The 13050-nt window shown below is 38.4% G+C and overlaps 1 protein-coding gene across 1 annotated transcript; it reads right to left on the reverse strand.

Moving 5' to 3' along the window:
- Positions 1 to 7775: 7775 nt before the first annotated feature.
- LOC129688150 (pseudouridine-5'-phosphatase-like) lies at positions 7776 to 8834 on the reverse strand. The gene has a single exon (XM_055622912.1). The coding sequence runs from the start codon at positions 8713 to 8715 to the stop codon at positions 7882 to 7884; it is 834 nt and encodes a 277-aa protein (XP_055478887.1). The 5' UTR covers positions 8716 to 8834; the 3' UTR covers positions 7776 to 7881.
- Positions 8835 to 13050: the final 4216 nt, after the last annotated feature.

Consider the following 13050-nt stretch of genomic DNA (forward strand, 5'->3'; position numbering starts at 1 on the left):
ACGAAAGTGTGTAGCTGATTGTTTCAAAGACTAGTATTGAACTGCCTTAACTGTATTTGGCAAGATTATAAGATACTCTCTAGTCTATTGCATTGCTTTCTGAATCCATTCTCAGGAAAAACATAATGTCTTATTAGCATAGTTTCACAATAAGATTTGAAGTCACACAGTGTTAGCTTCTCTATTTTTTCTTCATTATTCTGTTTGTTACTCTAGAGCATTTTGATTCCTGGCTACTGTAAACAGAGCATGAGTGAACATGGATAAGCAATATCTCTTTAGGGTATGAGTTTTGTAGGTATATTTCCACGAGTGGTATAGTGAGATCATATGGTGGGTATATTTTTAACATTTGAGTAACCTTCATACTGATTTCAATTGACACTATACAAGTTTTCACTCCCACCACCAGTGTGTAAGTGTTACCATTTTCCCACATCCAGGTCTGCATTTGTTACCATGTTTTGATCTTAGCCATTTTTACCTGGGTAAGAGGATTTGATTCATATCTCCCTGATGGCTAAGGATGTTAGACATTTTTGGAAGGAAACTATGCTCACCACCCTACCACCAATGGTTCATCTGATATTGGACATTTTCAAGACACATTTCTAAGCCATTTGAACTTATTTTGAGAAGAAAAAAAAAGAGAGAAGTCTCTTTTTAGTTCCATGACCTGCTTTTTAATTGGGTTGTCATCTTGAGGTTTGATTTTTGAGGTGTCTATTCTAGATACTAACTGCGCATCAAATGTATAGCTGGGAACAAATTTTCCCATCATGCATCTCCTCTTCACTGGGATGATGGTGTCCTTAGTTCCACAGAGGCAGTTAAATTTCATGTGCTTCTACTAGTAAGTCACAACATCTGCACTACCAGGGTCCTGTTCTGAAAATCTTTTCCTGTGCATATAAATTGAAGCACATCCCCTACTTTCTATCAGATTCAGGGCATTGGGTCTCACATTTGTTCAAGATTCTGTCTCTTCTCCATTTTGTAGTATTGGCTTTTTTTGTTAAAAATCAGGTGGCTCTAGGAGTGTGTGCTTATTTTTGTGTCCTCAATGTTTTCTATTGATTAATGTGTGTTTTTATGTCAGTACCATGCTGCTTTCATTACTATCTCTCTGCAGTATAACCTAAAATCAGAGATGCTGATATCTCCAATACTGTTTTTTCTTTTTATTTAATTTTTTAATTTTTTAATAGTTTCTTTTCTTTGTTTAATTCTTTTTTAAATGTTAATTTATAAAACACTTAAAGAGATTTTGTGCAGAAAATAGCATTAAAATGTTTGCATAATTCTTGCTTCATACCATTCTCCAGAATATTTCAGAACTACTCAACTAACTTCTCAATTTTTATTTTTTTCTTTATTCTTATTATTAATTATTACAATTTGTTAACTTTGTATCCTGGCTGTAGTTCCCTCTCTCATCTCGTCCCGGTCCTACCCTCCTTCCCTTTCTCCCCTCTCTGTCCCTTCCCTAGTCCACTGATGGCAGAGGTCCTCCTCCCCTACTATCTGACCCTAGCCTATGAGGTTTCATCAGGACTGTCTGGATCCTCTTTCTCCATGGCTTTGTAAGGTCACCTCACCAGTGTGAGGTAATCAAAGAGCAGGCAACCAAGTTCTTGCCAGTGACTGTCCCTGATCCCCTAACTAGGGAACCTCATGGAGACTGAGCTGCTCATGGGCTACATATGAGCAGGGCATCTAGTTCCTCTCCATGGTTGGTTGATTTATCAGTCTCCGCAGGGCCCCCCTGGGCCCAGATTTTTTGGCTCTCTTAGTCTCCTTGTGGAGCTCCTGTCTTCTCCAGGTCTTTGTATCTCCCACTTCTTCCGTAAGATTACCTGCACTCTGCCCAAGGTTTGGCTATGAGTCTCAGCATCTGCTTCGATATCCTGATGGGTAGAGTCTTTCAGAGGCCCTCTGTGGAAGGCTCCTGTCTTGTCCCTGTTTTCTCCTAATGCCAATGTCTATCCTGCTTGCCCTTCGGAATGGGAATTAAGCATCTTCCCTAGGGTCCTCCTTGTTTAGATTCTTTAGGACTATAGATTTTAGTATGTTTATTCTATAATATATGGCTAATATATACTTATACGTGAGTATATACCATGTGTGTCTTTCTGCTTCTGGGATAACTCACTCAGGATGAACTTTCCTAGTTCCATCCATTTGCCTCCAAATTTTATGATTTTCTTGTTTTTAATTGCTAAGTGTTATTCTGTTGTATAAATGTACCACAATTTCTGTATGTATTCCTCTGTTGAGAGACATCTAGGTTGTTTTCAGATTCTGGATATTTTGAATAAAGCTGCTAAGAACATAGTTGAGCACATGCTCTAAGATCAACAATCAATAAATGGGACCTCATGAAACTGAAAAGCTTCTGTAAAGGAAAGGACAATGTCAACAGAGGAATATCGAATGGCAGAGAAATACTTAAATAAATGCTCAACATTCTTAGTCATCTGGGAAATGCAAATCCAAAAGACCCTGAGATTTTACCTCACACCCATCAGAATGACTAAGATCAAAAAACTCAAGTGACAACACATGGTGGAGAGGATGTGGAGAAACCTTCCTCCATTGCTGGTGGGAATATAAACTTGTATAACCACTTTGGAAATCAATCTGGCATTTTTTTCAGAAAATTAGGATCCAACAATACTATTTTTGGGCATGTATCTGAAAGATGCTCAACCGGCCAATACTGTTTTTATTGTTTAATTTTTTTGTTTGTTAGTTTTTGTTTTTTTGGCCATCCTGCATCTTTTTGTTTTCATATGAAACTATCATTCTTTTCAATTTCTGTTTAGAATTGCATTGAAATTTCGATGGTGATTTTATTGAATCTGTAGATTCTTTAAAATAACATAGCTATTTTCACAATATTAATCCTACCAATCCATGAGCATGGAGGTCTTTACATATTCTGGTATCGTCTTCCATTTCCTTCTTCACTGTCTGAAAACTTTCCTTGTGTAAGCCTTTCACATCCTTAGATATATTTATTTCAGGATATTTATTTTTTAGCTACTATGACTCTGTTTTCTTGATTTCTCTCTTAGTGTATTTGCTGTTAGTACATAGGAAGCCTACTGACATTTGTATGTTAATTTTGCATCCTGCTACTTTGTTAAATGTGTTTATCTGCTTTGGAGAATTTCTGGTAGGGTCTTTACCATGGAGTGTGTCCAAGCCCTCTCTTAGGAAGTTTGTTGCCTCTCTGGCTTATGTATTTAAAGAAACAGTATGTTTTCTTTTCCCAAGCCTGACTACCTTCTACCATATCTCTTTACTTTGTCTATTCCATATTATCTCTATTTGAAAGTGTGTAGTTTTTACTTCCTTCTCATATTCTAGATGCAATGATTCTTGGTAGTAGAAGATTGGTCTTATCACTGTCTTACATACTTAATATATGGTTGATAACCAACAATCATTCAATGAATGAATGAATAGCCAAACCAATGTGTACCTATATATTCAGGTCTATTTTAATTATTTAATTCAAATAATAACAATATAAGATGGAAATGGAGCTCTCTTAAATCTGATGGATAAATACAATCCTACAGTTGGGAAGGGATGATGATATGTGCTTCCTTACCTTAGGTCAGTAGTCTCAGGGCATGGATATTGACTTGCTAACCCTTTCCTTAGCAGCCTAAGCCCTGAAAGTGGCATGACATGGCTGGCTATTCTTTATTTTCTTTGTTAGTGGCATTAATTCCCAGCCCAAAGTATAATGGAAGCAGCTGCTGCTAAAGTGAAATCCAGTTAGGTAACCTTATGGGGAATGATTTGGCAGAGAAGATGACAACATCAAGTAGGAATGAGAAACCCGAGGTTCATGATGAAAGGACCCTGGTGTGTATTTAATTCTCCGAAAATGACTGAACCTCTTGCTAAAACTGCTCCTTTACAAGAAACCAAAAATTAGTGTTAGGCAATCACTGTTAGTCAACTGAATCTAAATTGTGAAGTTTTGTCCTCTAAAAAAAGTAGATGCTGAGACTCATAACCAAACTTTGGGCAAAGTGCAGGGAATCTTAGGAAATGAGGGGGAGATAGTAAGACCTGGAAGGGGCAGGAGATCCACAAGGAGAGCAACAGAACCAAAAACAGGTGTCTTTTCTGAGACTGATACTCCAACTAAGGACCATTCATGGATATAACCTAGAACCCCTGCTCAGATGTAGCCCATGGCAGTTCAGTATCCAAGTGGGTTCCCTCGTAAGAGGAACAGGAACTGTCTCTGACATGAACTCAGTGGCTGGCTCTTTAATCATCTCCACCTAATGGGGGAGCAGCCTTACCAGTCCACAGAGGAGGACATGGCAGCCAGTCCTGATGAGAACTGATAAGCTAGGGTCAGATGGAAGGGGAGGAGAACATCCCCTATCAGTGGACTTGGAGAGAGGCATGGGAGGAGATGAGGGAGGGAGGTTGTGATTGGGAGGGAATGATGGAGGGGGTTACAGGTGGGATACAAAGTGAATAAACTGTAATTAATATAAAAATAAAAATTAAAGATTTCAAAGTTTGTGAAAAATTATCCCATAAACAAACTCTGAAAATTTGTTTTTATATCTGAGTAGCTCAGTTAAATTAAGTGTGTGTGTGTGTGTGTGTGTGTATGTGCATATGTGTGTGTGAATGGGTATCTATGCTATTTAATACACATATGATTAATATACTTTAAAGTCATATGGTATAGAGTAGTCTCATTACCTATAGTTTTCCATAGAATCACATTAGAGAAAATGGAGTGATTACTCTTAGATGAAATACTGAGTTAGGTTCCAACAAGTCTTTGTTCATATCTTTGTCAGGGAACAAAAACCCCACATAGCCTTGCTTTATGTACATTCCTCTTTGACGGCAATGTAGTTGACATGCTATTGACTTTTGACACTGATTTCACAATCAGTAGCACTACAGGCCATCCTGGATAGAGCTTATCTGATTCTCATATTTCTTTTTATAAGAACAGCCCAGGTTTCTCGCACCTTACAATACTATACAGCTTTCTAAGTAGAGATCCAGACAACCAAAACACAAACACACTGAATGCTTGTCACCAGCAGACCGTGAGATAAACACATCTGCAGTAGCAGACCTAAAACAAAACAAAACAAAACAAAAAATCCTACAACATTTTGAATGATGTCATCTAATATGAGCAGGGACTGAGTCAGAACTTCCCCAGTATGCTCATATTTGTTTTTGGATGACCACAAAAACATCACAGGGGATGAGAGTAATGGAAACTTTGGCAAGTAGGATACTTTACAATAAGCTTCAATAAATGAGGACAGGTACTATGTACACACAAAAATTTTGATATGTGTATGTAAAAAGTTTGAGAGAACAAACTTGTATAAAGGTATAAATATACAGGAAAGAAGGCTGCAGTAAAATACTTTTCTCTTAAAATTTATTTATCAATTAAATAAGTTTTGTCTGTATTTTAATTAGATTCATGATTTATGGGGAATTGAAAATATACACATGATAAATGTATATAAGTACAATTGCTTATAATTTCCAAGAATGGTCATAGGGAAAAAAAGAAAAGAGAAAACAAGAGAGCAACAAGCCATCTTTCTCTAGTCTTACCAAAAGCAAGTCCAAACATCTCCTTTCTGGCTATACCTCTGAAGTCTTGTTTTTCTGAGAATTTTGAAATGATTGTCTCTCTCTATATACATATATATGTATATAATATTTTCCTTCACTGAGTTAATGTGAAAGGACACTAGTAAGATATCTCAGTTGGTTTGGAAAATAGTTCATAGGGTAAACAAAGGTAGAAGCCATTGAGAGTGTTGAGGTGAGTTTGCTAAGTGATGTGACTAGGTCCACCTGCAGGGGTGTTTGCCGGCACTCATTCCTTCAGGGCACTCACGCATGTACACCACTGCATGAGTGGTGTACATGGACTAACAACATTGGGTTACAGAGCCCTCTGCAAAGGTGGCTTCAGGTAGGAATGGGCGGTGCTCCTGGGTTTTACATTTCAATATTTTTCCTTTACATTTCAACTTCTTAAAAGCGATTTTACTTGGGCAATTTGTAGCTGAATTCCACAGGCTAAGCTAAAGTTATGGAAGTATAAAAGGAACAAGAGTGTCAATTTAGTTATGTCAAGCTCTCAGCCTTACCAAACAACTACCCAAAAGACCAAATTCTACTTCAAAAGTGGAACATCAGGAGTTAGAGAGATGTATCAGCAGTTAAGAGGGCATTCGCCTTTGCAGAGGACCCTTGTTTGATTCCCAGCACTGGCTTACCACTGCCTGGAATGCCAGCTCCAGGGAATCAACTGCTGATACCTGTACTTGAGTGAGCACACACACACACACACACACACACACACACACACACACACACACAATTTAAAAATAAAACATAGCAGTTTGGGTGGGGTGGCGTGTGCCTTTGTGTGCCTTTAATCAGCACTCAGGAGGCAGAGGCAGTGGATCTTTGTGAGTTCAAGTTCATCCTGATCTACATAGCTAGTCCCAGGATAGCCAGGGACACATGGTATGGTCCTATATCAATAAATATAAAATAATAAATCATTTTAAAATATAAATTAATATTTTTTTCTTTTTTATATATTTTTATTTTTTATTAATTACACTTTATTCACTTTGTATCCCCCCATAAGCCCCTCCTTCCTCCCCTCCCAATCCCACCCTCCCTTCTCCTTCTTCACACATGCCTCTCCCCAAGTCCACTGATAGGGGAGGTCCTCTTCTCCTTCCTTTTGATCTTAGTCTATCAGATCACATCAGGGGTGGCTGCATTGTCATCTTCTGTGGCCTGGTAAGGCTGCTCCCCCCTCAGGAGGAGGTGATCAAAGAGCAGGCCAATCAGTTTATGTCAGGGGCAGTCCCTCTTCCCATTACTATGGAACCCACTTGGACACTAAACTGCCATGGGCTACATCTGTGCAGGGGTTCTAGGTTATCTCCATGAATAGTCCTTGGTAGGAGTATGACTCTCTGGGATATTCCCTGTGTTCAAATTTTCTGGTTCTGTTGCTCTCCTTGTGGGGTTCCTATCCTCTCCAGCTCGTGCTACTTCCCACATCTTACATAAAATTAATATTCTTAAGGAGAAAAGTATTTTTTTCGAGGTAGAAACATTCTCCAACATAGGTTAGGAAGTACACAGAAGTTATACGGTGTAGACACATTCTATAAGATACTAAGTTCCAAGAGTTACTGAGGTCACAAATAACTTAGAGCTGGCTGAGGAGGACAATTGTCCTTATCAAGGCTTCACTTAGGCTAATGAGCAGAGAGAATGAGCATCTCACCCATCAGTTAGCACTGCACTGTTAATGTCAAATAGAGAAGCAGGAGATACTACATCCATGTAAGATAGATATACACACATTTAAAGACACATTCTTACATTAATATGCGGTTTATATTTTCCAACTGCCAATGTTCAGAAAGACTAAAATGAAAGATAAGAAAACATAAGTATTATTTTTATTTTGTCGGAAAAGATTTTATACTTCACGTATACGCATATGTATCCATGAACATACACGATACGTAGCGGGATTATTCACATGTATACATGCATGCTCGCTCCCTTTTATTGTATACCAAGTCAGCTTTATGTTTGAGGTTAATGGCTGAGGGTTAGTCTGGGTTCTTTCTTGTTCTGTTTCCACTGTCAAATGTAGAGCAACTCACACAGGAAGCCAAGCGAATAATGGAACAGACAACTTTATTACCTGCAGTGACAATGAAGGACAATCTGGATGCTGCTGGTTTCCTAACCTTTTCCCTCAGCTATGTGGGCCTTGGGTTCCAGGAGGCCCACAAGCAGCCTGTTTCCCCTTCCCCCTCACTCAAAGGCAGGTAGGCCAAACAGTTCAGGCTTGAAGTCTTTCAGGGAACTAAGCACCAGGGTGGCCTTTTTTGTCAAGTCTGTGCTCAGGTTTTTATCAGGTACCATGACCGCCTGCATCCCACAGGTCACCGCTGCGTCCACTCCATTTGGAGAATCTTCAAAGACGAGGCAGTTTTCTGGCTCAGCGGGGGGAGAGAACCTCTTGGCACAAGTAAGAAATATGTCTGGGGCTGGCTTGCCATGATGAACCTCAGGGTCATCACCCAGAACAATGTGGTCAAATAAACCAAAGAATCCCTCGTGTCTGCTGGTCTTCCTTTGGAAGGAGAGAGAGCTGGAGCTGGTGGCCAGGGCGAAGGGTATGTGTTTCTTCCGAAGGTGGTGGATCAGCTCATTTGCTCCCGGCATGAGTGAAGCTGTGTGCAGCACCTTCTGCAGCTTCTCCTGGCTTTCTTCCATCAGCTTTTCTTTGGTCATGGGTAACTGCAGGTACTCTACTATGGTCTCTGTGGTTTCTAGAGTTCTCTTTCCCATGACCCGGGCCTTGACATCCCAGTTGTATTGCTTCCCGTAGCGCTGACATATTTCTTGAAACACCTCAGTATAAATATCTTCAGTATTCAGAAGCAGTCCATCCATGTCAAATATCAGGTGTGTAACTGGCCGAAACTGGGGCATGGGAACTGCCTCCGCCATAGTGATTGCAGTTGACAGAGCCGGAAGAGGAGCGCATGCCCAGACAGCCTGTCCTACGCATGCTTGTTGTGGGCCTCTGAGGGGTATTTCCATGGTAACTGACAATTCAAGAAGAGAAGACTGCAGAGTCATGAGCTTAACAAAATCACCAGGTAAGCACTAAACAAGAAGCGAGGAAACAAATAATAAAATAGGGGATAAAGCAGACACCATAATACTTCATTTATGAAATATAAAACTTGGCGTGTCATGGATTTAGGTGGAGGGTAGAAATGAATCCTTCCGGAATGTACCAGGAAGCAGATGTGGAAACGGAAAAAGAATGAAAGGAGTAACTTCTACCTTAACTATACAAACAAAAAAAACAAGAAACATATCCTACAGTTTCATTCACAAATATAACAATGTTGTAAGACTATGAATTTAAAAATTAAAACATAATAGATATTTTAAATGAAAACATATCTGTGGAAATTTAAATTATTTTATGAAAAATTAGGTAAAGGAAGTTTTGGGATGTGTGTATGTGTGTGTATGTGTGTGTGTGTGTGTGTGTGTGTGTGTGTGTGTGTTGAGCCTTCATAGATTTTTTCCCCCAAGGAGACATCAGTTCATTAAGGAGTTTAATGCATGAAGAGAACAACTTTTCTTAAAACAATCTTAATGACTTTCTGAGCAGTCTTGTTACAGATGACACACAGAAACTCAATCACTTGATATTATGCAGTAGTATGAATTTTGAAAGGATCTACAGCTATCAGAACTAGAATAGCCCATGCCCCACATGGTCATTAGCTAATAGAGTTAAGTTGATTGCTTAGGCCCCAAGTAACCGTAAGAAAGACTGACTTAGGGGACTGGAGGGATGGCTCAATCTTCAAGAGCACCTATTTTTCCAGGGATCCCAGGTTTGATTCGTAGCACCCACATAGCAACTTACCATAGTGTGTAACTCCAGTTCCTTGGGATCTGACCCCCTTTTTCTGTTCTCTGTGGCTCCCGCGTGCTTATGCATGTGGTGCACAGACATACAGGCAGGCAAAGTATCCACATACATAAAATTATAATAAAAAATAAAGTCCGTGCTCTACAAAGACCACATCATGGTAAGGGTAGGTGGAAGTCATGTCAAACGCTGTAATAAAGTCTTAATCTTATAGTTCTTAGAGTCCTGTGTTACAAATTATATCCAAAATGGTCATAATAACCAGGAAGCTGCAGAATATAAACATATAAAAATGTATAAAAATTGTCAGTTGATGGGTGATGATGTGTTTATGTCAACTCCAGGCAGTTTGAAGCTATTAAATAGCCTAAGTGTCAAACTTAACCCCAACCAAAGCAATCACCACTCGAAAGAATTATTTAAACTGGTTGCAAAATTAAACATGTAAGGTAAGTTTTCAAGAGGACCAAGAGTCAAAGCAGAATGCCACTGGCTAATGCATTTGCCATTAAATCATATTAAGAAAACGTTAAATACTATGCTAACATGCTAATTACACAGCAAATAGATCTATCAAAACATCAAAGTAAAACCCATAAATCAGTAGTTATATGTCAATTGAGATTTAAAAATGAGTATGTATTTACATGCATATGTACATACAAATTATTCCTCTGTCAATTTTTGAGATCCTCAAAAAGTCACGAGGGAGAACTGTGTTTTAAATATAAAGTTTGAAAATAAATTTGTATGAGAAACTAACAGCATATAAAAGAATCCTTACCCAAACTAAAGCTTAATTTAAAAATTACAAGGATCATTAACATTTGTTTATTGTTTATTATATTTAAATATTATTCCAGTCTTATCCCAGATATCTGATACAAATTATTCACATAAAGCCTACTGTATATAGTGTTATTCTCATTTCCCAGCGAGGAAGCAAGTGTAAGGGGCGAGGTCACAGGGGTGCTGGATGTTGAGGCTGAGTGGTCATTTAGTGCTCTAGCTCTGTGCTGTAATGAAGACTGAAGTTCTTCTCTGATGATCTATGTAGGGAAGAGAGTCTACTCCTGGGACTTAGCTGTGACATTATACCTTCATGTAATAGTTCTCTACCTATCTCATTTGTTTGCCTTCTTTCCAAATCCCATTATTTTTCTTAGGGCCCTTTATTTTTGTCTCTATTTTATTTATCCTGATCGCCTCCCAACTGTTGCCTTCTTGTTCTTTAATTGTGGTTACAGGGCACTAAGATCCATCTTACCACATAAATCGAATACTTTTGTGATCCACACCTATCATTAATTCTTCTAAACCCTATTGGATAATTGATTAGGCTTTGTGTTGTTTTTCAATATTGCTAAAGATGCTGAGCTTTGGTATTCATGCCTCTGTTCTGTGAAATAACACCACATCAGACTGAACCAGTTAAGTCACTAGGATATTAGCACAAACAGAGTACAATAACAAACAGAAGCTGAAAGTTAGAATTATAGAGGCCACATTGGCTCAGAGATTTGGTCTATGCTATGTTTTAAAATAAGTTGAGAGTATTTATAAGCCAGTAATGTTATGCAAGAGTATCTGAATTTCTGGTTTCTCTTAAAAACAAAAACAAAAACAAAACAAAACAAAAACCCAAAAACTAAACCTGACAATGATGTTCCTATAATTTTCAGAGCAATAATGAAATTATATTGTAATAAGGTTTTCATAATCTTTTTAAAAAATCTTACATAGTCTGTTCATTCATGTAAAGTGCGCCAGCAGGTACAAATGTGTATGGTTTTGCTTGTTCTTTTTGGGACTTCTAATTTAAGTGCTCAGGAGCTGCTGTAACATTCCCTACACTTGCAATGTTGAAAATTAAAAAAAAAACTTTTTCTGATTTACTTTGTAACTATGTATTTTTTTAAACAAGTGTTTCAAGCCAGTTCTAAAATTGACCTACTTTGGAAATTCACTAGTTACTTTTTAACTGCTAAGAATGACACCTAGGAACACTGCAACAGTCAACCTTGCATAGACTGGGAAAGTGAATCCAGAACATACTATGACTGTCAAAATCAGAGCAGACATGACCCTTTAAAAAAAAAAAAGAAATAATCAAAAATTATGAAAGGTAGTCAGTGTAGAAAATTTAATCAGAAATTTCCAGAGTTTTCCTTCTTTTGTATATGAGTAGAAATTCTCCTTTGCTTATTCTCAAAGTGCTTAATTAAAAACCGCATTTAAGTACTGACTCTCCAAGATTTCACCGAGGTAGTACTTGGATGTGATAGCCCATGCGATCACTGTGGATGCCAGCAGACTTGTCTTAAGGAGGAGTCTCAGAATGAGACAGTGGCTTCTATTTGGATTATATGCTACAGGTACTTAGAGACATCAACTTTCATGGCATCATTTTTAGTTGCGTTTTATGTAAGTGACTGAGAGAGTATCAATTCATTGGACTGTGTGGAAGGAAGTGGATACTGTGTTTTGGTGCAGGATCCTCAGACATCACCTTGCTACCTCCCAGCCTGGGGATCAAGCTGTCCTGTGTTTGGAGCTTAGTTTTATGTAATAGTGGAGAACTCACTCATAGCTTCTGTGGCTTATTTCCTTTATGTAACACTGGAGAAAATGTAAGTGTGTATGTGATACGCGCGCACGCGCGCGCGCACACACACACAGACACACACACACCCGAGATAAATGCCTATATATGTGATAAAGAACCACCAATACAGCACAGAAACTCAGAGAAATATATGAGAGGTCTGAATCGGGACTTATATCATCACATAAAGAATTCAAAAGGCGAGGCTGAGTGTGGAGCCAGACAGTTTGGTCCCAAGATCCAGTCATATTATCTCCTAAGAGCTTTAGAAAAAAAATACTAAAATTAAAACCGTATCTACTTGAGGAGATTACTGTGGCCTTTAGAATTCATGGGGAACAATAGAAAATTCAATAACTTTAAAAACCTTTTCCAATCGACCTTGGATTTCTCTGAAAAAACAAAACAAAACAAAACAAAACAACAAAAAACAAAAAAACCAAACCCATCGTATTAGAGGTTTGTGCCTCCATTGGCTATTTGGACTTCTCCATTGCATTCTCATTTCATACTAGTTTCTTACTGGGTCATTTTTTAGCCATCTCCTCCAGCATGTACTTTCTCCATCTCTCACTACCAGAGGACTCCAAGTTCCTCCTGTGTCTGGCCCCCAAGAAGAGTCCATGTTTCTGTCAGATGCTTTCCAGGACAAGTAAAGCCCAGCAGAAAACTAAAGGCCTTTTTCTCTTTTTCTGATATTTGCTTGTAATGTCTTCCAGCTGCCTGCCTAACCTAAAGTTTTATATTCCCCAAATAAATAAAAATAAAATAATGACTTAAAATGCATATTTATTTGTTTACGTCCCAGACTGGAATTCATAGCCAGATCTAGCTATAATTCCCAGTGAAACACTGCTCACACATCACACTCATTAGTTGTGATGAGGCATGTCTTGCAAGGCCTGAGAGAGTGACT

The sequence above is a fragment of the Psammomys obesus genome, unplaced genomic scaffold, assembly GCF_907164565.1.
Source record: "Psammomys obesus unplaced genomic scaffold, mPsaObe1.curated_primary_1811, whole genome shotgun sequence".
Classification (NCBI taxonomy): Eukaryota; Metazoa; Chordata; class Mammalia; order Rodentia; family Muridae; genus Psammomys; species Psammomys obesus.

Bases quoted from the DNA above. Each gene is read 5' to 3' on its own strand.
- LOC129688150 (XM_055622912.1), bottom strand. From the start codon at position 8,715: ATGACTCTGCAGTCTTCTCTTCTTGAATTGTCAGTTACCATGGAAATA.